The sequence below is a fragment of the Acanthochromis polyacanthus genome, chromosome 18 (assembly GCF_021347895.1).
Source record: "Acanthochromis polyacanthus isolate Apoly-LR-REF ecotype Palm Island chromosome 18, KAUST_Apoly_ChrSc, whole genome shotgun sequence".
Lineage (NCBI taxonomy): Eukaryota > Metazoa > Chordata > Actinopteri > Pomacentridae > Acanthochromis > Acanthochromis polyacanthus.
In genome coordinates this window covers 13,700,937-13,728,835 of record NC_067130.1, presented here as the reverse complement: position 1 = coordinate 13,728,835, position 27,899 = coordinate 13,700,937, and the positions used below count along the sequence as shown (strand labels likewise).

Genomic DNA, 27,899 nt, shown 5'->3' with positions numbered 1-27,899 from the left:
ACAGACAACCTCCAACACAGCTGATATTTAGATCCACTTTTATTCAGCATCTCCTCTTCAACATCATTCGGCTTTCTTCTAGTCATATTTTTCAAAGTTGTGTCAAAATAAGATGGCAGGTTCTTACATATTTTTACAGACAACAGTAAGCATTTCTGTTTTCAAGTATGTTCATTTTAAGACGCAACTCAAATTAAAAACGAGCAAAGTTCATATACGAATGATTATAACCCGCCTTACATTAGCTGTAAAAATCAAACTGAGAAAGCAAAAGGTTTAACGCTTGTCTCAAAGTACAGTCAGCCAGTCGCACAGGTCCCTCTTCTCAATCCTCAAATGAGCATTAAACAAATGGACTCCAAAAAGGAGGCTTTTCAGCTTCATCTTTTCTCCTCTGATCAACTCAACATGCAGTATAACATTTTTTTAAAAACGTAAGAAGAATGGCAAAAACAACATACAAGCAGGACCATGCTAATTAACTGTAATCACAACATAAAAAAAACACCACAGATGAACATTAAATAATTAAATTGTGCTGAAAACAAGGTTCAGGTTCTAAACGGTACCGTTGTCATCTCAGGAAGATGAGATTAAACCTGGTGACGTTTGAGGATATTTCTATAAAACATTTCAAACAATAATTTGCGATGGGGGGGGGGGGGGGGGAATTACTAAAAACTAAAGGCCTTTGTTTGTCTGTTTGGCCCGAAGCATATCTACAGAGTCCAAAAATTTGCACGGTTTGAAGGCTCAGTGTCACAAGGAAACATATATATTAAGTTTACCACTACGAGGTCCCATCAAACCACTGAAATACTAAGCAAAGTCGATTTATCTAACAAAAATTTACCGTAGGATACCTGCATATACATTACAGTACTTGATTTCACATTAGTGTCATGCAGGAGCATAGTGAGTTTCTGCCATATTTAAGTAAAAATCAGCCCTTGTAAAGAAGAGTTGAGGGGCTGCCATGCTTTCATCTACGGCTTCTACAATAGTAAGTCATGTGCGATAGAAAATACACTTAAGGCAAATCTTTTCAGCAGTAAGTCTTTCGTATTGCCGTCAGGGAGGCAAAATGATAATCTAAGAATGAAGGGCTTGATTAAGAAAGAGATGTCAGTAAGTTAACTTTAAATAATGTTCTTCAAAAGGCAATACAAAGGCATATATCTGTTTGCAGAACAGGAAACTAATCCTCACTGATGATAAAATGTGGCGCCCACAAGTCCAGAATGCTGGACCCGTTTGTAGGACATTTTCTCACTTTGCTAAACTGAATCTCCTGTTGCATAATTTAGGAGTTGTTGGTGTCAGCGGTGAAAGCATACACCAGCGCTGTCACGAAGCTCAAAGAAGATTTAGCAACTCTTACTCGCATTTCTCAGCTCCTTACTCTAAAAATGTCTCATTCCTCATTCCAGAGCAACTGATACTGAGATGACTTGTGATCTGAAGACAACAGACTCTAACCTCATGCTAACATCACATCAGAGTAAAGTCAGATTTTATTTAGTGTCGCACAAAATTAACAATCCTGATTGCACTGTTGGCTTTTAACGAGTCAACTCTTGTGCCAGTAAAAACTTCCATTTGTGTTCCTAAAGAGACTTCTGTTACTTCTACTACATATTTTTAGACAATTTTCAAGCTTCAGCATTTCTGCTTGCCCACCAGAAAGGACTGAGAACAGGGGGGGGAGGGATCTGTTTGTTTGTGCCATCTGTCCATTCAAAGCAACAACAGGATGAAGAGGTAGAGTGGGAGCAGGAGGTTGTCTATTTGGGAGGTGTAGGCTTCCAGCATGGCCACCAGAGTGATGGAGCCAACAATCCATGAGTAGGTGGAGTTCAGGTTGATGCTCCCGTCAAAGATGAGAAACATGGCCACGGCGATGATCTGGGCAAACACCGACGTTGCAGTCCCCTCCATGGTTTTCTTAGTGCCGGGCCAGCGGATCTCCCCCATGGTGCTGCCAAACACGGATGCCACAGTGTCTCCAACCCCCACAGCCAGCACACCTGCATAGGGCACTAGGCCACCTGCACCAGGGAGGATCCCCTTTGGTGCACAGGGCCCAGGGAACAGCCAAATGGGCAGAGACATGCCCACCAGCAGGTAAATGTGGGTGAGGATGAGAGGCCCCGAGTCCCGCTCATCCAGGAACAAGGTGAGCAGCTGTCTGAGCAGCTGACCAAGAGGCCTGATTCTAAAGTAGCGCACGTATTCCAGGAACAAGAAAACCGCCAAACATCCCACAGAGGCCACATGGAGCAGCTGCCTGTCATATATCAGCCCTGGAACATACGTGGCCACGACAATCAGATGGAAGTACTTCCTGACAACAGTTGAGGCCTGGTGCTTCTTGGAGCCCGACTGGCGCTGATAGTTCTGATGTAAAACAACAATAGTGGCCACGACAGCCAGGAACACCCAGTACCCCAGCAGACAGAGTCTCCTGTCATTGAATGTGACGAAGTCCAACAGCCACATAAAGGGGTGCCGGCCGATGAACAAGGAAAGCCACGGCATCAGGATCCCCAGACCCAGAACCGCTGTCATCATATGAAAGAAAAGTGACGACACCCAAGTTTCAGACTCCATGAAGCAGAAGAGCAGCGCAAAGAAAACACCCAGCAACAGGGAACCCACCACGATCACCGGCAGGAAATAGTTGACTGGATCACCTTTTACCTCTGCCAGGTTCAGGGAGCGCTTGATGAGCTGGTTCACGATGAAACTGATTCCTCCGACGATCAGAAGCGCCTCTCCAGGCGTGAAGCAGCGTGGCAGCAAGTAAAGCACAATCAGGCAGAGATAGACGAAGATCAACAGGACCTCTAAGACCTCGATGACCTCAGACACGGTCAGCGTCTGCTTCGTCGTGTAGAGAATCGCACTGCCGGCCATTCCTGCGATCACACAGGTGTTGGTGGGGACGGGTCTTGTGATTCCCAGTGCAATCAGGGAGAGAAACAGAGCCAGCATCATGCCTGTGATGGTGACCACCATGGAGAAGCGCTCGAAGTAGACATTCCCTGAGGCGGAGCACTTTTCTCTCAGCGCCAGGCCCAATAAAGGCATCACCATGGAGGCTGGAACGATGCCGCTGTTTGCTGCCGGGCGAAACTGGAACACGGCGCCTCCTGACCTGAGCAGACGGTCCCATTTGTGCTGCACGTAGAAAGCCTGAATGACGAGGGCGATGCTGCACCAGGAGTGCTGGTTCCACACCGCCATGTGGACGCACAGCACCACGGCCAGAACTACAGTGGACTCCACGTACACTGGGTTGACGAGCATGGCTGCAGGATGGGACTCACAGGGAGGGAGGAGGAGGCTGGATCTGAACAGATGGTCTGTAACAATGAAGGCCTTCTTCTGTCAGTTCCTCTCTCTGGCACACTTCATCATTTGGCAGGTAATTTTCCCTTGCTGTGGATGTCTAGAAAAAAAAGGGGAAAGTCACGTTACCATTCATGAAGAAACACACAATTCAGCATGAAGCAGAACAACAAATAACAATTATGGATGCACAGTCCATCGCTATGTGCTTATACACTCACCAGCCACTTTATTAGGTACACATGTTCAATTGAGTAACACAAATAATTAATCAGCCAATCACATGGCTGCAACTCAGTGCATGTAGGCATTTAGACATGGTCAAGACAACTTCAAACTGAGCATCAGAATGGGGAAGAAAGGGGATTTAAGTGACTTTGAATGTGGTTGTTGGTGAGAGGCAGGCTGGTCCGAGTATTTCACAAACTGCTGATCTACTGAGATTTTCACACACAACCATCTCTAGGGATTACAGAGAATTGTCTGAAAAAGAGAACATCCAGTGAGCAGCGGTTGTGTGGATGAAAATGCCTTTTTGATGTGAGAGGTCAGAGGGGAATGGGCAAGATGATCGAAAGGCAACAGTAACTCAAATAACCACTGGTTACAACCAAGGAATGCAGAATACCATCTCTGAAGGACGACAACCATGAAGAAGATGGGCTACAGCAGCAGAAGACGACAACGGGTGCCACTCCTGTCAGCTAAGAACAGGAATCTGAGGCTACAGTTTACACAGGCTCACCAAAACTGGACAAAAGAAGACTGGAAAAACATTGCCTGGTCTGATGAGTCTTCATTTCAACTGAGACATTCAGATGGTCAGAATGTGGTTTAAACAACATGAAAGCATGGATCCATCCTGTGCTCATCCTTGTATCAACAGTTCAGGCTGGTGGTGGCGGTATAATGGTGTGGGGGATATTTTCTTGGCACACTTTGGGCCTCTTAGTACCAACTGAGCATCATTTAAAAGCCTAATTGAGTATTGTTGCTGACCATATCCATCCCTTTATGACCACAGTGTACCATCTTCTGATGGCTTCTTCCAGCAGGATAATGCTCCATGTCAGAAAGCTCAAATCATCTCAAACTGGTTTCTTGAACTAGACAATGACTTCGCTGTACTCCACAGGCCTCCAGAGTCACCAGATCTCAATTCAAAAGAATCTTTGGGATGTGGTGGAACGAGATATTGGCATCGTGGATGTGCAGCCGACAAATCTGCAGCAACTACGTGATATGATCATGTCAATATGGACCTAAATCTCTGAGGAATGTTTCCAACATCTTGTTGAAAGTATGCCACAAAGAATTGGTTCGGAAGGCAAAAGGGGATCCAACCTTTTACTAGAAAGGTGTACCTAATAAAGTGGCCAATGTGTGTATATTCCGAGGTACAAGCTTTTTCCTCACACGGTTCTCATTTGTGATGACTAACCTGCATGAGAAGTCTTTCTGATGGAGCATAATTAAATCTTTTTTTTTAAAGGTTCTTGGATACACTGAGTTTTTTAAAACTTAAAAGACACAGAGTTTATTGATATGCAGACTTCACATGTGTGCAGCAAAATGAGCAAGGAACAAGAGAGAAACACTGAAAAGGAAGATTTGGTTGTGTAAAGAAACACAACAGCTAGACAGAGAATGACGACCAAAAATAGGTACTCAGTCATCGGCACTCCTCAACTGGGACAACACAGCTCATTTGTTTGACTGTTTAAATCAGCATCACAACACTCTGAATGATGAGTGCAACGCCAGATCTGAATACCATTGAAAGCAAAAAACTAAACACTATTTTAAATGCCTTTGACAGTTATCAATTTTACCACATGTTCTCGCAACTTGTTTTGTTTTTCATTAAAAACTGCTCTTTATCAATGATTTTGTCTTTTGATGCAGATACTCTCCTCTACAAAATCACAGCAGTCAATCCAGAATGATTAATTCTTCCCAAATAAAGTTATTCAAATCATCAGAATCATAATCATAAATACTATATTGATCCCAGAGGGGAAATTGCTTATGTTACAGCTGCTCCCATTCAAGGTCAGAAATATAAACAGTACAAAATATGAACTAATACAACTTACAAATAAGTAGAAAACACCAGTTCAGTTTGTCTGTTCCCCCAAATACCTTACAGCCCTACCAATAATTTCCAGGCATTGCTGAATCTAGCACAGTATTAGAGGCTGAGTCATTTTTGCTCTTCTAACTCTGAACCTTGGTTCTGCTTTATCTGTCTCCTACACTGAACTATGGCCACAGTGAACATTCACCCAGCCAGTGTGAAATTCACACAACTATCCGAACACGTGTATGAAGAGAAGGAGAAGCCCAAGTTCTTTCCACATCAGCTGCAACCTTTTGTTCTTGTGTGGGTTGGAGGGTAGACTGAGCACCCAGTGGCCTGGATCTACTCTAGAGGTTGACTTTAACACTCGAATCAATGAAAAGACCGGAAAAAAACAACTCGAGTCATTTCTGGCATGCAGACATTAACGCTGATACAGAACGACGTGGACAGCTAACCCTCACTGAAGTGAGGCGAGGATGCTGCAACCTCGGACAACATCAAGCTAACAGCGAAATGCAGCTGAGTGAGCAGAGTTAGCACACTGAGCTCCAGCAGCTGGCGGTGAGGAAATAAAACGAGAGCTGACGAACATACGAGGACGTACCACATAGGTGCAGAGTTGTCTGGACGAAGCTGTGCTGAAGTTTGAATCGCTGCCGTTCCTTCTGGACACAGTTCTTTCCTTTGTCAGCTGTCGCTCCTCTCACACCCAGTAGGAAGGGGCCATGTTTGACAGCCGGGTCACGTGGTACACTCGTAAAAATAACTCTTAAAGGCGAGTTTCTTCACTGTTTGTTCAATTATTAATTTAATGCTTCTGTTATTATGAAACAAGTGAAAATTGTCTAACGTATATTATTATTATTATTATTATTATTATTATTATTATTATTATTACTTGCGTCTTTATTACGTCTTTGTAACACGACGCAAAATCAGCATACCAAGAAGTCAGCCACAATTAACATGAAGTTAAATTAAATAACTAAAATATTATTAATATTAATGCAAAATTTACCTGACCAAGTTAAATGCTATGGTTGAGGTCCTAAAGTGTTATTTGTTATTTGAGTTATTTGAGTATTAGTAGTTAGAATCCTACAATATTATAAAACATATAGTATAAAATACATATCACCTGAGTAAATTAACTATTAAGGCTAAGACCCTACAGAAATATTTATTATTTAAATTTACCGAAGTTAAATAATACTGCAAAGACCCAATAATATTATTAATTACGAAATTTTCCCTAAATAAATTAAATATTATGGTTAAGAGCCTAACATATTACACAAAATTATATAAAGCACAGATTTACCCAACTAAATTAAATATTAATATTGAGACGTTACAGTCATCTTAATTCCATCCAACCACCCCAACTAAATTAAATGTTATGGTTAAGACCCTACAAAAATACCCTTAAAAATATTTAAATTTACCCAGATAAGTTAAATGATACCGTAAAGACCCAACAATATTATTAAGAAGTTTTCCCTGAGTGAATTAAATGGTTAAGACCCTACAGTATTATGCATTATTTTAATTTATCATAATAAGGTAAATACTCCAGTTAAGGTCCTATAATATTATGCAAAATTTGCCTAATGTAATTGAATATATATGTTGAGTCTCTACAATACTGTTTATTATGTAGATTTAGCCAACCATAGTAAATATTAAGGTTAAGGCCCTAAAGTATTATTTATCACGTAAATAAACCTGAGTTGTTAAATATTGGAGGTATAAAAAACAATTTTATCTGACTAGGTTAAATATTAAAGTTAAGAATTTATATTATTATAAATACTAAAAGAAAACCTGACTAACTTAAATGTTAAAATTGGTAACCTGCAATATTATATTCTATGACAAATTACCTGTCTAACTGAGAAATTATGGTTACGACCCTACAAAAAATATACATTCAAAACCCAACAAATCCAAAGGTTCCTGATAAGCAGCATGTTGGTGACAGTGGAGGGAAAAACGTCATTTAAAATTGAACAACAAACACTAGACTGACCACACAAGTGGCTATAGATCAGAACTGTCCAGATAAAGGGATAGAAATACCTGCAAAGGTTGAAGGAGACAGAACACAAAGTTAATAACATGCAATAGTGCACATAATGCATGGAGGAAAAGACAGTCTCGAAATAAGTAAAACCCACTTCGAACTATAAATAAATGATATGGATTATAAGAGCGGAAGAAAAAACATAGGTGGCGTAATTAAAATTTTGCTTAAAATTGCATCTCAGTTTTTCGAGGACGATATGATATCTCACACCAGAAGATGGCGCTGGACGAAGAACACCACGGTATCAACGAAGAAGAAGCTGCCTACGACTGCGATGACGAGCCATCACAACAGCCAATCATATGAGAGAAGCGAAGATGGCGGAATCGGAGATGAGCGTCAGGTAGAAACATTGCAACTAACTTTATTTAATGTCTACAGTGTTTTAGTCACTTCTGAAGTATTTCTCAGCGAGCGACCAGTTCTACGCAACATACATGTTTGTTAGGTGTTGGGAACATTCACAGTTACATTTGGCGACTTGTCTTTTACTCTGTTAGCACCACGCTAGCTTAGCTTAGCAAGTGCTAACAGCTAAACATTTGAATGGCTTTTCAGCAGCGCGGTGTGCCAGCCGCATGTCAACAACAGCACGACACTTAGGCGAACTCTTTAGGGATAGTTAGTCTAATACATCTGGGTATTAAATTAAAAACACTTTGTTTATGTCGAGATAAAGTGCTTCTCAGTTAGCTCCATAAACGGCAGTGACTCGTCACTGCGTGGTTCGTTGGTAATTATGGAAAAGCTAACGCTACTGTTTGGACATGGACAGGACAATTGCTAAGTTAGCTAAAATCATCTGTATGAGAAATATCTCCTACATTTGCGCTGTTTGACCTAAAAGCTGAAACTAACGCTGCCTTCAGTTTGTTATTAATCACATTAGCTCATTTGTCAGTCATTTCATTTGCACCAACAAGGAGGTGTAACAGTGAAGAGAGGGGTTAATGAATCTGTACATGACAGAATCTGCACGTTACAAAGTGCAACGAAATCAGTAATGAGTTTCAACACATGTATCTGTATGTACTCAATTCATTAAGTCTTAAACTTTCAGTGACAAACGCAACAACCCAAGTCAACATGTGCAGCAACATTAGACAACCCCTGAACTGTTGAGAGATGGTACATAAACTTACTTTAGAAAACACGAATTATATTAGTAACGTAAGGTCACAAGATTGACATGCGTTCATAAATACCATATGTACGAATATATATTTTTCATATTATATCATATTATGGGGACTAAACTGCAATAGTTTACCTGCTCAGGTAAATGTACATAATAAATAATGGTAAGGTCTTAACCTTAATATCAAACTACTATAAAGTTGTAATGGCAATTTTATTTCTCTGCAAAGCACTTCAGTTCAATGGTTGTCGCTTTAAATGTGCTATATAAATATATATTTATATATATGAAAATAATTTCCTAGACTGATATTGACATTTTTGCTTCGTCTTCTGTTTATCTTTATCTCACTGATGTTATGTTGCCTTTTGTACACCGCTGATTTTGAACGTGCGTGAATTGAACATGAATTAACAGAAACTGTAGTTATTTCTTTTTGGTTCAACTTGCTACATGAAGATACTCTATCAGAGATCTTTACAAAAAGGTTTCTGCAATAAATATGGCAGAGAAAATCTCTAACAGTCAACTGGTTCATATTTTCCAAATGTATGTCAGCACACTGGCAACCTCTAATCTGTTTATTAGAGAAAATTGTGCTTTAACACACAATGAACTGTTATTTTCTTATGTATACTGCTGTGTATTAATACAGCACAATATACACACGTTAATGCCCATTATCACTTTGCTAAAATATACCCATTCTTCTCTTAGAAGCTGTCGAGAATTATGGACCATACTGCTGGGGAGGTCTGCACTGAGAGAGCCGGTATGTCCTCTTGCTGCTTGTTGTTCTGCTCTGTAAATGTAGAAGTATGCGGGACTGTTGTTCCACAAGCAAATGAATCTGTGGTTCATTTTGTAATACTTCTGAAGCCATTGACACTTTTGTAAGAAAAACAAATGTTCTTTAATGCTTGATGACCACAGGCTCAGATAGATGCAGAACTTGACAATAATTGGGACAGACTGCATCAAGGTCTCAGTTACTACAAACCACCCAGGTAGAGTTACAGTTTTTGTTTTTTATATTATATACACTTTTATTCATAACTGAAAACATAACTGTCAGCATTACCTGTTATAGCTCATCCTCTGCTGGGAAAGTGAAGGAGAACAAAGATGTTGCACAACCGCTGAAGGACTTTGGTCTGAGGATCAGTAAACTTTTGGTAAGAAATAAAACTTTTTTCTGAAACATATGTCATTTGTTGTCTTCCGTTGGTGATGGTGCATGTCATGATGGTTTAATTCTGAATTGTTGTTTTGATAATATTACAGAACCTTGATGAGCAGCAGAGTGTGCAGCTTTTACAGTGCTACCTACAAGAGGACTACAGAGGCACTCGTGATTCTTTAAAGGTCTCTGTCAGCCCTCATATTGTTACCTTTTTTATTTGCAATCTTGGGCAGCATTTTTGACACAGTTTTCAATGAAAACCTGTTTTGTGAATAGGATTTAATACTGTAATGCAGTTAAGGTCATTGATATTTTTGAGGAACAAAATTGCAAAGAGTGTGAAACGATAAATTCATACATTGGATAACAGAGTCTTCTATACAGGTTGTTCTCAAGGATGAGCGCCAAAGCCAGGCTCTACTGCTAAAGGTCAGTATTGATATGTCCTTTACGTTTACTGATTACTGATCCAGCATGACAGTTACACCTTCCATATGTAATCCAGTAAGTGTGAATGCTTGTTTTGTGTTTTCACAGATCGCCGACTATTACTATGAGGAGCGCATGTGTCTGCTCAGATGCGTCCTCCTCCTGCTGACATACTTTCAGGATGAGCGGCATCCCTACAGAGTGAGAAGCAGCTGCACTTGTATTACATCAGATAACTGATAAACACAGCTTTAATACTAACCAAGTGTTTCTCACTAGGAATATTTAATTTGTTGTTGCTTCTGTAATGTAACCTCAGGTGTGTTTGTTGTTTGTTTAGGCTGAGTACAGTAATTGTGTGAATAAGCTGGAGAAGGACCTGGTGAGCAAATACCAGTCGCAGTTTGAAAATCTCTTCAAGGCAGAAGCACCAACATGGGAAACCCACGGAAACCTCATGGTGATAACATAAGCTTGTTTCATATTTGGTTAATATACTGTCTACTACCCTTAATTTTAATCACATTTTTATTGTTTGACTTCAGTGTCATAACTGCATGCTTTTTATTTTCATTGTTGTTTTTTAGACGGAGAGACAGGTGTCTCGATGGTTCCTACAGTGTCTGCGAGAACAGTCTCTGCTGCTGGAGATCATCTTTCTGTATTATGCTTATTTTGAGATGAGCCCGTCTGACCTGTTGAGTTTCACCAAAATGTTCAAAGAACAAGGCTTCGGTTTGCGGCAGACCAACAGACACCTTGTAGACAAGAGCATGGATGCGCTGGTCGACCGGATCGGGTGAGTGCACTTTTTGTTTGTGTTTGTGTATCATTCATATCAGAATCAGAATCAGCTGTAATGGCCAAGTATGTAGACAACATTCAAGGAATTTGGTTTCAGCTGTTGGTGTCACCCTATAAATAAGGAAAGAGAATAATAAATAATAAGTATAGAAAGAAGAAGAGAAAAAATAGTAGTAATAAAATAAATATAACACAATATATACAGGTATTTACAAAGCTAGAAAGGAAAATATTAACCCCAAAGTACAATATATGCTTTTTTTAATGAACTGAATGTGTTCATGTTGTTTGACTTTGTTTGAAAACTAAAAATGCACTTAAATACACAGCAAACTGAGCAGATGCAACATACTTTTGGTAAATACTAACCAAATGGTCAGGAAGTCAAGCAGTCATCAGTCACATTGGACACAACACACGATGTTATAACGATTGAAATTCCAATGTCCTTATATATTGCACTTCATCTCAACATCCCTGAAGAATAATTCTGTATTGTGTGACCAAGATATATACTGGCTTGTGAGCCAACTGTTTAATGTCACTACCATTTCTGTGTGTTGTTGGCAGATATATACACTGATACGATTCATCTGCAATAAGCATTTATTTGCATGTATATATGGATATATCAAGAATATTTAACAATTTGTCATTTCGTCTGTGGTATGTAATGAATTGTATGTTTTCTTTGGCCTGCAGATACTTGAGCTCTCTCATTCTGGTTGAAGGAATGGACATCGACTTCCTGCACAAGTGTGCTCTGGAGGATTGCACAGAACAGCACCAGTTCTCTAGTGCTCCTGATGTCATTAAGGTTTGATTTGCATCTCTCAGTAAAAGAGACGTTTGCAATATTAATGCTAATCTTCCACACAGTGTGTGCAGTCTGAAAACAGTTATCATGCTAAATATATCATGCTAAAACTGTCTAGTGCTGCAGATTTGAGTACAAACCTATTTTTTCTGGAAGAACTCCACAATTCTGGAGTCTGGCATTTCTTTACACAAATTAAACATTGAGAGAATTAGTTTAAGCTCTGAACCGGTTTTCGCTGTCTTTTTCAGGAGATGGATCACCTGCTACTGACATTTGGTGACATCCCTCATCATGGTCCAGTGCTGTTGGCCTGGGTCCTGCTGAGACACACTCTGAGACCAGACGAGTCCAGCCCCGTAATCAGAAGGATAGGCAACACCGCCCTGCAGCTGGAGGTGTTCAAGTACCTGTCAACCATGCTGAAAGGTCTTGGAGCCTCGGGGAATAATGTAAGATGCACACTTGGGTCTGATTCAATGCAAAGATGTTAGGAATTAAAGGCAAAAAAAGGTCACTTTTGAGTTAGAGGGAAATAGTCTGTTTTAAACATTTCAGTTTTGGACAGCTCTGCCTTCATTACCTAAAATTGCTTGAATTATATCCTGCTGCTGCACACCTCAGAACACATTAGCTCAAGGAAGTAGCACACTTTTACAGGGTCATAACCCCCACTAATCAAAGGCCACAGAGCAGCAATAGTAGTAAAGTGGAATCCTGGTGCTTCTGATTTTCTCAAACAGGTAGTAAAATGTAATAACCTCTGGCCTCAGACCCGAATCAGCCTCTAATGAGATGGTTAGAATGAAAACCTTCTGCCAGACGGGTTATGTATTGTACTCTGCATCAATTTTATAGTCAGGACTGTAATTAAATCAAACTTTCAGGTTTCAGTAATCATGCCCTTCAAATTGTGGTTTATATCTGCAGCGTAGCCAAGCTTTGAAGAGGAAACATGGCACTGAAGCCATGTATTATTATGCAGAGTTTTAGGTAGTTCTTGGCGAGATCATAAATAATTTAAAAATGGTCTTAATTTGACCTCTTCTATGAACAGGTTTCACAATCAAACTTTTTTCCATGAGATTCAAAAATTAAAAGTGTATATACAAGAAAGTACAACTATCTGCTCTCAGATTAGTAATTGTTCTTGTTACACTGCAATAATTTTTAGGTCTTTTCGTCTCGTTATCTCTCCAGTGTACAGCAAGCACAGCAAAAATGTGTGTCTACGGCCTCCTCTCATTTGTGATCACTTCTTTTGAAGAAGAAAGCCTGCAGGTACGCACCTCGATTTTGCATTTTTATGTCTTCACATCCATATGCATGAGCTGTGATGGTAACTTTTTCCTGTTGTGTTGGATGTTACAGTCTGATGGAGTGGCGACGCAGTGCTCCCACCTAATTGATGCTGCCTGTGAGGTCCTCTCTGCTCCCAGTCTGGCTGAAGTCTTTTGGGAAATGGTGAGAAAAAAGACAAAATAGATGGTTCTTAAAAGGGAAGATGGAATAAAACTGTTGATAATCTTTGTTGTTTGACACATTTTTATTTCAGAAGCCAAACATGGGACTGGGAATGATCCTGGACAGTGCAGTTGGGATGTTCCCTCATAAGATTGGACCTCTGCTGCAGCTCCTAACTGCACTTCTGTCAAACAAGTCGACGGTCAAAAAGGTCAGTGTTACACACAAATGTGTGCACATTCAACTTTTCCTTTTGTAAATGGTCTTATTTCTGTATGACAGGTCTACAACTTCTTGGATAAGATGTCCTTCTACACACAAGTTTACAAACACAAGCCCAATGACATCATCTCCAAGGATGACGAGACGCTGTGGAGGAGACAAACTCCAAAACTTCTCTACCCTCTCGGTTAGTTCATTGTTGTTGAGAGCCGAATAAAGGTAGACAATTTAATGTAACAAACATTTTCTGAAGGCCTGGTGAACTTTCGTTGCATATTCTTCTATTTTTTTGTCCTATGTGACGTGCATAAAATCTCACATTTCATCTTTATCAACAGGCGCAGGGCAGACTAACCTGTGGATGCCTCAGGGTGTGCTGGGTCAGGTGATGATCGGAGGCGAGCAGGGCTACGTGGTGCGCTGGGACTACTCCTACAGCTCCTGGACTCTCTTCACCTGTGAGGTGGAGATGCTGCTCCACGTGGTTTCAACCGCAGGTACACAACTGGTCATTTGTATAGTATCACATGGAAAATCTAGTAACACTCTTTATATATTTTTATTTGTTTTGTGGTTTCAAAGGTCTCATAGAAAAAGTAGTTTCACAGTTATAGACTTTTTTTGGGATTAAAATGTCCTTTAACAGCTGGGAATTGTAGCCTTTAATAAACTTTACTGAAGCAGTTGAACATTATGTATTTGTTGGGGACTCTGCATCAGTGGATGTGATGTGTTAAGATAAAGTCTACTTTAGTGAGTATTTATGGCAGCAGATATGGGATAGACTCAAAATAAAGTATAATGCCATTGTGATGAAGAAGCAACAACATGGCTTAGTGATATGTTTTTAAAGAATCTTTTCACAACAATGGAATCCTTAGGTAGTAAGTGAAGTAAATACATTTTTCCAGGCTTTCAAATCAAGGACAGTATTTATCAGTTGGGTCAGTTCCACCTTGTTTTTTTTCCCCTTTCAGTGGATTTGTTGACAAAAATGAAGAATAGTATAAAATATAATCAGACATATAAAAAGTAACATTTTATTGTGTCGGTTGATTATTGATCACTGACTTTTCCAAAAGGATTAATTTGTCTTTCTTCATGTGACGTTCCTTCCGCTAGATGTCATCGCTCACTGTGCACGTGTGAAGCCCATCCTGGATCTGGTCCATAAGATCATAAGCACAGACTGGACTGTGTCGGATTGTCTGTTACCTCTAACTTCACGCATCTACATGTTGCTGCAGAGGTACGTTAACTTTACAGAGACTCCAAAGTCTATTAGTTATTAAAGATTTTCAATTTGCAACAGTTTTGATTAGAGATAGAAGAATTGATTTGTCTTTTGTGTCAGGTTAACGTCAGTCATCAACCCTCCAGTAGACGTGATTGCCTCCTGTGTGAACTGCCTCTCTGTACTGGCTGCAAGGATGCCGGGGAAGGTGGGTAAACTGGATACTTCCAGTGTGAACAGACAGTAAAATGAATCGATTACCCCTCCTGTTGTCTTCATTTAGGGACACCAAAAACATTTTGTTTCCTTGTCTGAAAAGAATCCAAAAATTCAGCAAAAAAAATCCCACAATTTCTGAAAATTTGCAAAAACTCAGGAAGAAAATTCCAATAATTCCTTAAAATTTTCCCTTAAAAGTTTTATTTTTAAAAAATCCCCCACATTTGGCAAGAAAATTCTTGTAAATATTTTCAAAAAATAAGTAAAAATATTCCCAAAAAAATCCTAAAAATATCTAGTGATTACATATATATCAGTAAAACTTCTAATATTTTCTTTAAGAACATTCACAAAAAATCAACCAAAATCCAACGGAATTCTCTGGATTTTGGTTGATTTTTTTGTGTGAATGTTCTTAATAAACATTTTTAAGACTTATTTTTTTACACAAAAAATGTTCAGAGATTTCCCAGAAATGTTGAAATGTGGACATCAGAAATTTTACTGTGAAAATATATATATATTTTCCACATTTTCAAACTTAAAACCGTGCCAATTTTGACCTACAGGACAACACGAGAGTGTTCAGTGTTCTTGACACCTCCTCAGCCAGTTCATATATCTTCTTTTTTACCTCCAGGTGTGGTCCAGTCTGCACCACACTGGTTTCCTCCCCTTTGCCTCCAACCCTTTGACCAGCATGGCTCAGTGTGTGAGGTAAACTAAAAAGCCCAAACTGTGTGCTTCCAAAGGCTTAATTTTTCTGGCCGTTATCAAAGTTTTACTTTTGTGGGAAATAAAAAGTGTAGAACAAAACAGTTTTTTATTTCCTAGTGCGGAGGGGATGAAGGCAGGTAACTATGGCAACCTGCTGGTCCAGATCGAGCAGCCCAGGGGGGAATATGCTGTGACCATCGCTTTCCTTCGTCTCATTACAACCCTGGTTAAGGTAATGACAGTTTTTAGATGAAATGCTCCTGCTATTATGTGTATTATGATATTTATATGATATGATATTATTTCAGGGTCAGCTTGGCAGCACTCAGAACAAAGGTCTGATCCCCTGTGTGCTGCTGGTGTTAAAGGAAATGCTGCCAACATACCATAAGTGGCGCTACAACACATATGGAGTCAGAGAGAGGATAGGTAAAGGCACTTTCTCTGTTTCTTTTTTACTGGAAAATAAGTAAAAGGTAAAACTGAGTAAAAATGGACTTCTGCGTGTTGCTGCAGGTTGTCTTATTTTGGAGCTGATCCATGCTATTCTCAATCTGAGCCCAGAGGGAGAAGACCAGGGGAGGTAAGGATAAATCTGTGGGGATTCAAGTGTCTAAACTCTCTGGCCTGTTTAACTGCACACAGGGACACTTTTACATCCTACAAACAAGCGATTACTCAGTGATATTAAAAGAATATTATTTCAAAGTATTTATTCTTGAGCTGAAATGGTACGTCTGTTAATCAATTACTTCATCAAAAAATTAACATGCATCAGTTAGTTTCCCTAAACATCACATTTGATGGTTCAAATGTCTCAAATGTGAGGATTTGCTTTATTCTCCATGATTAAGTAAAAATGTTTTTTACTCTTGTCATACTGAACAAGAGATATGATTGTGTCAGTTCTTTGTGTAGTTTTCTGATGATTTTTTGACCAAACAATTGTAAAATTGCTAGACAGTTAACTATAATGGTTAAAATTTAAGGTCAATTCATTCATTGTGTGCCTGCATGTCAATTAGATATAAATACTGCCCATCGAAATCTGACTGTCTGTGCATGTCCATTGAAGCTATGCGCTGGAGGTGTGATGACTGAATATAACACGAAAGCAAATAGTGCTCAAAACGCAGACTTGTTTTTAGGATGTGTGAGGAGATTTGCAGTTATCCAAACATTTATGATCCATCATTAAAAGAATTGTGATTGAAGTAGTCATTGCCCACCTTTGGAGGTGCTTTGGCTTCTACATGCTTTTCATCCACGGTTCCTAAGCACAGTGGGAAGTACCAAATTCTCCAGAGATCACGTTTTAGGTTCCCTCAACTTTTTCTTGCTGTCTTTTACATGAGGAGCATTGCAGCATCTCTGAAGCAGCCTGAAGTGTACTCTTTAGAATGCATATATATTGTAGTTTGAATGGAACTGTGTCTACTGGAAAACATAAATTGTCCTTAACGGATATTTGACTGTTTACTTATAAAGCTCCTGATGTTCTCCTTTTCTTCCTGGATGCAGCACTCCCACCCTGCAGTCTCTGTGCATCTACAGCCTGGCAAACACAGAAGCTGGACAGGCAGTCGTCAATATCATGGGAGTTGGAGTGGACACCATAGATGTGGTCTTGGCTGCACAGCCCAGCAGGTGAACATTCAGATGTGTTTCCCTCATAATTAGTCTCTAATCTTCCATCTTTTTGACTTTCACTAATTCTGTTGTCATGTTTGGTAAATCCAGGAGTTACATTTTCTTGTGCTTTCTGTACAGCTGTGGCTCTGAGGGTCCCGGTCAGATCCTGATCCAGACAGTAAAACTGGCCTTTTCTGTCACAAACAACGTCATCCGATTGAAGCCGCCATCTGATGCTGTGTCCCCTCTGGAGCAGGCGCTGACTCAACACGGTGGTCACGGCAACAACCTCATAGTCGTCCTGGCCAAATATATTTACCATAAACATGATCCAGCTCTCCCTCGTCTCGCAATCCAGCTGCTCAAAAGACTCGCCACGGTAACACGTCCATTGTACAAATGCAGTGTAGACATTCTAAAAACTTGATGGGTTTTTGAACAGCACTAAATGTTGCTCTTGTTGTCTCTAGGTGGCGCCAATGTCCGTCTACGCTTGCCTTGGTAGCGATGCAGCAGCCATCCGGGATGCGTTTCTCACTCGGTTGCAGAGCAAGACAGAAGACATGAGGATCAAGGTCATGATCCTTGAGTTCCTTACCGTTGCTGTGGAAACGCAGCCTGGCCTCATTGAACTCTTTCTGAACCTGGAAGTTAAAGATGGAAATGAGGGGTCAAAGGTATGAAATGCAAGAACTGTGTTTGTTTTTACATTTACTAATGCTGCCTTTATTTTCAAAATATTTTTCTTGTGTTTTTTGTAGGAGTTTCTTCTGGGAGAGTGGAGCTGTCTTCATGTGGTGTTGGACCTGATTGACTCCAAACAGCAGGGGAAGTATTGGTGTCCTCCGCTGCTGCACCGAGCAGCCCTGGCCTTCCTCCTCGCCCTCTGGCAGGATCGCAGAGACAGCGCCATCTCTGTCTTACGCACCAAGTAAGCTTATTTTCTCAAACAAAAAATACAGGTGGACAATTTAAAAAAATAATTGGAGTGTGACGCTGAAGTGCTGTAATGCTGCTTTTTTAGAGACAAGTTTTGGGAGAATTTGACAACGCCTCTTTTTGGAACCCTCACCCCTCCTTCAGACACCACAGAGGTATTTTTGCTTTTTTTTGCTCTGCGTTACTGATTAGTTCACTAACTGGATGTCAATGGATGTATCAACTAAACAACTGCAATTTGTTCTCAGCCTTGCGTTTTGGAAACCTGTGCTTTTGTCATGAAAATCATCGCCCTGGAGATCTACTATGTTGTCAGGTAATTTTAGTCTCCATACCATAACAGAGGTGTTCCTGTATTTGTTATATTCATGTTCAAATGATCACTCAGATCTCATGTAATTGATTTTAATTACGCGTGTGTTCTTGCAGCGGTTCCTTGGAGCAATCTCTGAAGGACGGGCTTCAGAAGTTCTCCAATGCCCGACGCTATGAATACTGGTCCCAGTATGTCAAATCTCTGGTGTGCCACGTGGCAGAGATGGAGGAGGAAGGCATCTGTTACTTCCCAGAGACCCAGATGTTGATCTCTGCTTGGCGGATGTTGATGATTCTTTCCACTACTCATGTATGTTCCAGTAAAAACCCTAACATGCCTAGAATGACAGCCTGTCTTAAAGGAACAGTTTTAGCATTTTGGGTGATGGGCTTCTCCACTTTCTTGCTGAGAGTTAAATGAATTCACATTACCATTATTTTTGACTATCAGTTTGGAGGCAGCAGCTTGTTAGCTTAGCTTAGATTAGCTTAGCATTAATATCTGAAACGAGGAAGACGGCTAGCCTCAACCTGTCCAGAGAACAACCAGCAGTACCTTTAACGTTTACAATACATATTTTGTTTGTTTAATCCATACAAATATTGAAGTGTAAAGACAAGTTTTGGTTATATGGAGGTTATTTGCAACATAATCTCTTGGTTGGGAGCAGTGACTTTGTGGAGTGACTGTACTTCTTTTTTTGGTTTTTGTACAGATTAAAACAGATTAGACTAAATTTAATGGTGTTGTTTCTTTAGGTTTAGAGGTGCTGGTGGACAGATTTTGTTTATTTCAGGAAGGGCTAAGCTAGTTTCCCCATTTTTCAGTGTTAGTACTAAGTTAACCTTAAAGCTGCAACGATGATGTGACGGCGGTGTAAATCCTTTCATCTGACTCTTGGTACAAAACAAATATGCACATTCCCAGATTAATTGGTGAAATTCACTAATGTTTTCTTGCTAAAGATGATCTCCAGAGTCACCTCAGAAAAACATGATGATGGAGGGTATATTTTGTGTTTTTCAGTCTGAAGTGATGCAGCTAACAGAAGACTCGACCAAGCTGAAGCTCTTCATGGACGTCCTGGATGGGACTAAAGCGACTGTAAGTCTTGATAGTATCAAATATATTCCTGTAATTAATTGCATCTTATTTCTGTTTCTTTTTGTTGTAAAATCCCTTGCCTTTAATTGTTCTCTCACTTTCTGTCTTCTGTTTTTATCAGTTGACCACTCCCATGTCTGTGCCTTGTCTTCGCCTTGGATCCATGATGGCCACTCTTCTACTCATCCTCCTCAAACAGTGGAAAAGGTGTGCACTCATCTATTTGACAGAGGAACAACTGACAGTGCATGCTGTTTAAACTCTTCATTGTTATTAAACTCTGTTACTGTCCTCTTTCTGTCTCCAGCGTGGTAGCAGCAGCTCCTGACATCCTGTCTCCACTGTCCCTGATGCTGGAGAGCGTCCTGCAAGCTGACCAGCAGATGATGGAGAGGACCAAAGCCAAAATCTTCTCTGCACTCATTTCTGTGCTGCAGATTCAAGGACTCAACGGTAAGAAGTGTGTATGTGACAACGTTTGTCTGTCTGAGTAAAATGTTGCAGTTGTCAGGAAGTCAGTTTTGTTGTTTATGCCATTGTTAACTAGGTGGAGATATTTCCCAACTGCCCCAGCTGTTGCTATCTGTGTGTGAGACGGTGAAAGATGAGGCTTTGGCGCTCATTGACAACACTCGCCACATGAGCCAGATGACAGACACAGTGGAGGACGAGGACAGCATGGAGACGGACTCTCCTCGAGGCTTACAGAAAGACCAGAGAGACGGGGTAAGTGGGATCAGATACTGGCCAGAAGTGATGTTTGTAGATGTTTTGGCCTTCGATCACATACATTTTTTGGGTTTCTCTTAATATTATCGTAGAATCTGAATGTTAACATTTAAATTCATGAAGGAAATTTGCAATGTTAATCTCAGTTGCAGAGCGCTTTGTTCCAACTCCTGTGTGTTTAATTGTGCTTTATGAATAATAATGGCTTGACATGGCTTTAAAGCCTGTTTTGGTTCCAACCATCTCCTTCCACATATGTCAAAGAGGCTGTTTCATATTCAAGTTACTAATCTTAGCCTCTACATTTTTTTAAGACTTTCTATATATCAAATAGTTTGGCATCTTTACATGTTAAGGCACAGAGTTGAGGCAGTTACTTTGTCTTTTATGAATATCTTTTAATTTCAGTTACATAAATTTCCCATGGTGTTTGGGTCAGACTGAGAAAAACTTGAGGAACTCAATTTGTGTTTGTGACATAGTGCACCAGTATTAGCTGTACTGGTCTCAAGAAAATGATGCAAAAAAGTGCATTTTCTGTTTGACTGCCACTTTGGACATTTTCTGAGGCTGATTATCCAAAAGGCTCTAAAGGCGTAACACAGAAATCTGTTGTATAATAATAAAAACAGGTTCTGTTGGCTTTAGTACTTTGTCAGACTTTGATTTGTTTCACGATGACAAGATGCTCTTGTGTTCATATTTGTTCTAAACACAACAAATAAACCATAATCAGGCCCTGGTGATATACAGCGTAACAAACATTCCAATCTTAATATGTCATCTGTTTGCATCAGCTTGTTTACATGGAGAAAGCACAAATGAAAGCTGGAGTTTCCTTGACTATAGCCAGCTTAGCTTTGCTGTTAGAACTGTGTTGTCGCAGTCCTTTGGTCAAAGTGTGAACAAATCCTGAACCCAGCTGTTGGTGAAATGTCCACGGGCTTCAGGAGATTTGTACTTTCTGGTCGGTTGGTAATGTCCAAGTACAAGGCTGGAGGCAGCAATGTAGACTGAATCAACGCTCCCCCTTATCCACATAACGGTCTCTGGCATTCTGGCTGAATTTGTTTTGGTACAGAACCCTCAGACTTTGCTAATGTTTCTCCAGTTTCATGATTTAATTTACTTAATGTCTTTACTGTACCTGCTCACTGTAACTGTACGTCCAAAATGGCACCTCAGGGACGTCCCGGGTAGTAAATACACTTGATTGACGAAGCATGATCTCTGTCTGCAGCTGCAGTATAAATTCAATGCATGTTAAGCCTTGGACCATTTTCCCTCTCGCTCTTTTCTATCAGGTGTGTGTGCTGGCTCTCCACTTAGCGAAGGAGCTGTGTCGCACCGATGAGGACGGTGAACACTGGGTATCAGTGATGAGGAAGGTTCCGGTCCTCCCCTCGGTGCTCAACGCTGTGGAGCTCAGCCTGCGCTCCAAACACAACCTCTACTTCACCGAGGCTGCGCTCCACCTGCTGCTCACACTGGCCCGCACTCCTCAGGTAAACACAAACACACTCCTCTACTCAATAACTTTGTGAATAACTTTATGACATCGATCAAGTTAGGGATGTGTTTATTTTTCTTCTAGGGGGCAGCAGCTGTTGCAGGAGCAGGAGTTATTCAGACTATCTGCCTTCCTCTTCTGAGTGTATATGAGGTCTCTTCGAATGGGGCGTCACAGGTAAAAGAAAAGACGTGAGAGTAGTTAGATACAGCTGTAACCACTGATGTGTTAATGTGGTACAATAACAGAGTGTATTCATTTCCCTGGGCAGAGTTTCTCCCGTAAGTCCCAGGACTCTGCCTGTTGGCCGGGTGTGTATCGCCTCTGCATGTCTTTAATGGAGAGTCTGCTCAAGACTCTGCGCTACAACTTCATCAATGAAGCCCTGGACTTTGTTGGAGTACATCAAGAACGAATACTACAGGTAGGACTGCAGTATCAAGAAAGATGTCTTCCTGCTTTAGCACAGGAAAAATATTGTGGGTTTGGTTTTGAAAAAGAAAGAAAGAAAAAGAACACGCAATAGCCAGTTGAGCTGTCTTGTTTTAGAGTTGCCACTAAATTATTTTTCTTGTCTTATTGTGACAGTTATTGGCTTAGTTATTTAACTGATAAAATGTCATGAAATGGTGAAAAAATACAAGTCAGAATTTTTTACATGATTAGCGGACATGTTCAAAGTGCTTATGTTGTCTAACCAACAGTCCAAGATATTTAGTTTAATGTCATTCCTCAAAATTACACTCCTACTATTTCACGAAGCAAATCATATTTTCTTTCTTTAAAAAAAATCACTTCAACAAATGCTTGATTATTAAAAATTTGCATTAACTTTACACACTGTGACACTTCGCACAAACACTTTCACGAACTTACATTTTGTACTTTCTATTGTTTATTTCTATTTTACTACTAACCTCTGTGTAATTGTGTATATTCCACTAACCTTTGTTTATTGTTTATGGTACAAAATAATTTCCTCCAGCAGGGTTCTCACCAGGATTTTTTTACAGCTTAACAGCAGGTCCTCCCGCATGTGCAATAGCCTTCATTAAATCTCGCGAGCGGCCGGCCCAGATGTCAGCCAATGAGCGTCACGCACATGCTCCAAATGCTCGTGATTTAGGTCACTATTCACCATACATGGCATCACGGAAACAACCGAGACATGCTAATTGTAACCCCGAGATTGGAAGTGACTCTCAATTTTAGACGGGAACGGGTCAATCGACAGGAAAGTACAGCTAAGGTGGGGAGACATAAATTAACCTAGATTGGCACCCAGTCAATAAAAACAAACGCACATGGCGTTATCTGTCAAAATAACAGCGTAGCGGCCCTAATCACAGCGTAATCTTTTAAACTGACAGCGTAACGGCCCGTTACGCTGAAATGCGCTGGCGAGAACCCTGCTCTAGGATGAATAAATTGGATCTTATCTTAATATTCTGTAGATGGAGGAATTAACTAACCCTTTAAGCTCTATATTTATTGGAAGAATTGTCTGCTGCTGCACTCCTCCTGTATGCCCTTCTATCATTTAAAATTGTGTGAAGTTAAATAATTAGTCAAACATTGTGGTGTATTTTCCACAGTGTTTTTTAGGAAAAGGTGCAGAAGGGAGCAAAGTGGCACGAGTGTCGAGACATTTGCAGTTTAGGGAAGACATTCTGTATAGTTATGCAGCCACGGTTTGTTCAGCTGTGTTCAGAACAGTATTCATTGTCTGTTGTATCCAGGTAATGTGTTGCTTTTCTTGCTTTTGAACAATGTTACAATCTTCACCGTCTCTCCTGCTCAGTGTCTGAATGCAGTACGAACAGTCCAGAGTCTGGCCTGTTTGGATGAGGCTGATCACACAGTCGGTTTCCTGCTGCAGCTCTCGAGCTTCTGCAAAGAGTGGCAGTTTCACCTCCCCAAACTGCTCAGAGACGTACAGGCAAGTCCCGAGGAAATCACTCTATCATCACGGAGAATAACAGCTCAACGTTCACTCATTTAATGCTTTCATTTCCATCTCCCCTCTGCAGATAAACCTGTGTTATCTGTGCCAGACCTGCACCTATCTGCTCCACAGCAAGAAGATGCTCCATCACTACCTCCAGGTCAGAAACCAGGAATTAAGCGGGAATCCAATAAATATGTTTTTAACCCTCGTGTGTCCTGCGGGAAAGTGTGTGTGTGTGTGTGTGCGTGCGTGTGCGTGCGTGCGCGCGCGTGCGTGTGTTTTGGTTGATTTTTATGTGAATGTTCTTAAAGAAAATATATATATATATGTAATCACTTTAGATATTTTTAAGATTTTTTTGGAAGAATGAATATGAATACTTTTGTGGAAAAAATAAGTCTTAAAAATGTTTATTAAGAACATTCACACAAAAAAAAATTCAACCAAAAACCAGCAAATTTTGTTGGATTTTCGTTGGATATTTTTTGGAAGATTTTTACTTATTTTTTGAAAATATTTACAAGAATTTTCTTGCCAAATTTGGGAGATTTTTTTACAAAATAAAATTTTGAAGGGAAAGTTTTAAGGAATTATTGGAATTTTCTTCCTGAAGGTTTTGCAAATTTTCAGAAATTTGAGGATTTTTTTTTGCAGATTTTTTTTTTTTCAGACAAGGAAACAATATTTTTTGGTGCCTGTAAATGAGGACAACAGGAGGATTAAATGTTTATATATTTCATGAAATAGCCTCTTCATGTTTGTTTTGGTATTCCCCTAGGCTAAAAACGGTGAGAGCCTGCCCCCCGGCCCCCTCCCCAGGACACAGCGGCCGCCCCAGACGCTGAATAAAGAGGCAGCAGGTGGAGGGGAGAGGGAGGAGGCCGAGCAGAAGGCCCTGCTGGCTGTGCAGTGCAGTTTGCTAAAGATCCTCAGTAAAACCCTGGCAACCCTGCAGCACTTCACTCCAGATTGCTGCCAGATACTCCTGGACCAGGTCGGTCTGCTGACAACATCTCTCCAGCACCCAAATGAGTCTAATTATGTTTTTAGAACTAAGTACATCATAAGAAACTGCTATATGGTGACAGTTATGCAAAAGAGAGTGCGATGCTGACTTTGTCTCTACCTGTGTCAGTGTATGGACTTGGCTGAGTACAGGACCCTGTTTGTGCTCAGCTTCACGACTCCAGCGTTTGACCCCGATGTGGCTCCTTCATTTGGGACCCTGCTGGCCACCATCAACGTGGCCCTGAGCATGTTGAGCGAGGTAGATGTCGCCATCTTTAATAACTTTATCTGCCATCACTCCACAGTGGATTTCTGCTCATTTCGTGCTGTTTGTTTACAGATGGAGAAGAAGAAGGAGCCAGTTTCTTTGAGCATAGTTTCACTGGCTTCATCAGAGGAGATCCAGGCACTGAAGTGAGTAAATCTCCCTCCTTCTACTGGAAGTATTATTTTAATGAGACTTGTATCACTTTCGGCCTTAATAATTCATCTGGTCTTTTAAGGAAAATGACACTTGGGGGAAATACATGTTTCTGTTTTTTTACTGAAAATTAGAGGAACAATTTTTAATACCTCTGTTCTTTGTCCATTAACTATGAAGCTGTGGTTATCTTAGCTTAGCAAAAGCAGCTTGAATCTGTGTGCAGAGAAACAAAATCTCTCTTCCACCATGTTATGCGCTACCTGCCACATCTTCTCATTCAATTCTTTTTATTTATTTGTATTATTTTCTACATTGTTGACTAATACTAAAGATGATCACTTCTTCGTTTACGACATAATTCCATATGTATTCTTTTACAGTTTTGATGTCTTTGGTATTAATCTACAATGTGCAAAATAATTCAATAAAAACCACTGACAGAAAAGGTGTGTCCATACTTTTGACTGGTAGTGTCAAGTCTTAATCCTTATGAAGGTTTTTACCGTCACTCAGAGATAATGAAACTCTTTCCCCTCCTACAAGTTTACTAAACTACGCTACGAGATGCTGGCTGTGGCTTCATATTTAGTGTAAAACAGATGTTTTCCTCCCACATTTTGCTTTACTGATGAACATTAACATGAAAGAAATGAGCTTATTTTTCTTTTCTGTCTTCAGGTCCTTGCTGATGTTCACCATGGAGAACTGTTTCTATGTGCTGATCTCTCAGGCCGCTCGGTGTCTCAAAGATCCATCCATCCTCCCTCGAGACAAACAGAGGCTCAAACAAGAGCTCAGCTCAGAACTGGTGAGACGTCACATCCTTTTGAACATAAGAACCATATGTGTGGTCATAATCAGCCTTTTAATGACGATAAACAAAATCATAATCCGTCATCACGCGCTGTCATACTGCTATACTCACATACAAAATCTGAAAATAACAAATATTATTCATATTTGGTAAACATATACAGAATGCTGCATTTCTTATGTGTTTTACTGAGACATTTAAAGATGAAAATATAGTTTCTTCAAAAAAATGCTTGATTAAATACTGAAATGTTTAAAATTTTAAGAAGTCTTTAGAATTTTCTTCTGAGGTGTTGCTTCTAAAACGTTTGTTCGGTCATGAACTGAGAGTGCGGTGATTTTAATAGTGGATTATGTTCAAAGTTAACAATTACTGCTGCTTGTCCCAGTAGTTAGGATGGTCTTCATCTCATAAAGTGTTGATTTTGGTGATTATAGTTAATTTGTCCGATTTTCTGACTGTCTGGATCTAAAACACATTCATTTGATTGCATCATTGGAAACTGATATTATAAAGTACTGAAAAATGAATGTGGTTTTCATTCATGTTTTGGTTGAAATGCTCATGAAATGGGCATGAACATATCTACATTCTGTTTAATATTCTAAACATCAAATCTTGATGTGAACTTTCAAAAAAAATCTTTTCCTTTCATCTTCATCAGTGAGATACAAAGCTAACATGCTTATTGACTGTTATATTGTTGAAACACTTCTACTTTTCTTCCCTCCACCTCCAGAGCACTCTTCTTTCAAGCCTTTCCCGCCACTTCCGGAGGGGCTCTCCATCATCTCCAGCCAGCGGCATCCTCCCCTCCACCCAGTCCAAACCTCCCACACCGGGCTCCAAGGCGAGCCACGAAGGTCAGGAGCCGTTCATCCAGCTGGTTCAGGCCTTTGTCAGACTTGTGCAGAGATAGATGTGAATTTACAGTACAAGACGCAGATCTCAAACATGGCTAGTTTTTTTTCCCTCCACAGTACAATTACTGTTGTACTACAAAGCCAACATCAGAGAAAAATGTCTATTTCTGATGTTTTGCCTAATTTTGCAGTACACAGCAACTGTAACTGTTCAAGTCGCACAAACCTGGAATTAGTGTTTATTCTGATGATGTTAAATACAGAATTTTGCCAAAACTGTTCTAACTGAACTTGACCACAACCAAAGTGTTCACTTTTAAAGGTCAATGTGAAAACAAGTTTATTAGTATGAAGAAATCTGAGTGTGTAGAGATCTTGGTGCTACAAACATCAGTCACTGACTGTGGTCCATTTTTCAGAGGCCTAGTTTTATAGGTCACCATGACAACATATGACCGGACACGTTTCAAGTGCTACTTATAAGACCTTTTTATGTATAACTAAATGTAGTAGAAGAGCTTCTCCTGTAAAACAGTTTTTTCTAAATCTCTTCATTTTCACAATGTCTTGAACTTTGCTATTTTCTAATTTGTGCTTCTCCGTGTGGGGTTTTGAAGTGGCTGCCACCATTTGTACTTAAAAAAAAAAAGTATATGCTAATAAAGGGACTTTTGTACCACAATCTCTTATTGGAATTTATTTTTTTTGCTTGTCTAAGAAGAATGGAACTTTTATATCCCCCATCTGGCAGAAAGAGTAGCTGCCTAACAGTGTTAATGCATCTGTAACCCTCCTGTTGCCCTCATTTACAGGCAAAAAAATTACCCAAATTTCTGAGAATTTGCATAACCACCTGAAATGTAGA

At 40.0% G+C, this 27,899-nt stretch overlaps 2 protein-coding genes across 2 annotated transcripts; one reads left to right on the top strand and one right to left on the bottom strand.

Annotated features, from left to right (window-relative positions):
- Positions 1-21: 21 nt before the first annotated feature.
- On the bottom strand, positions 22-6,198 carry dolk (dolichol kinase). Its single transcript, XM_022198592.2, has 2 exons — positions 6,039-6,198; positions 22-3,451 (listed from the first exon to the last, which is right to left on the bottom strand). Exon 2 carries the CDS (start codon positions 3,307-3,309, stop codon positions 1,738-1,740), a length of 1,572 nt encoding a protein of 523 aa, XP_022054284.1. The 5' UTR covers positions 3,310-3,451; positions 6,039-6,198; the 3' UTR covers positions 22-1,737.
- Positions 6,199-7,782: 1,584 nt separating this feature from the next.
- On the top strand, positions 7,783-27,716 carry nup188 (nucleoporin 188). The gene is made up of 43 exons (XM_022198591.2): positions 7,783-7,863; positions 9,376-9,430; positions 9,592-9,665; positions 9,749-9,833; positions 9,943-10,023; positions 10,226-10,270; positions 10,379-10,471; positions 10,611-10,730; positions 10,858-11,069; positions 11,777-11,891; positions 12,143-12,343; positions 13,092-13,172; positions 13,263-13,355; positions 13,447-13,566; positions 13,638-13,764; positions 13,916-14,074; positions 14,700-14,826; positions 14,932-15,019; positions 15,671-15,747; positions 15,865-15,979; positions 16,056-16,176; positions 16,264-16,330; positions 17,269-17,394; positions 17,518-17,758; positions 17,850-18,056; positions 18,141-18,310; positions 18,404-18,473; positions 18,567-18,634; positions 18,748-18,943; positions 19,661-19,738; positions 19,860-19,945; positions 20,046-20,191; positions 20,286-20,464; positions 21,772-21,972; positions 22,062-22,154; positions 22,249-22,401; positions 23,779-23,916; positions 24,008-24,082; positions 24,704-24,919; positions 25,061-25,192; positions 25,274-25,347; positions 26,036-26,165; positions 26,911-27,716. The coding sequence occupies exons 1-43, from the start codon at positions 7,823-7,825 to the stop codon at positions 27,088-27,090; spliced, it is 5,256 nt and encodes a 1,751-aa protein (XP_022054283.2). The 5' UTR covers positions 7,783-7,822; the 3' UTR covers positions 27,091-27,716.
- The last annotated feature ends 183 nt before the right edge of the window (positions 27,717-27,899 follow it).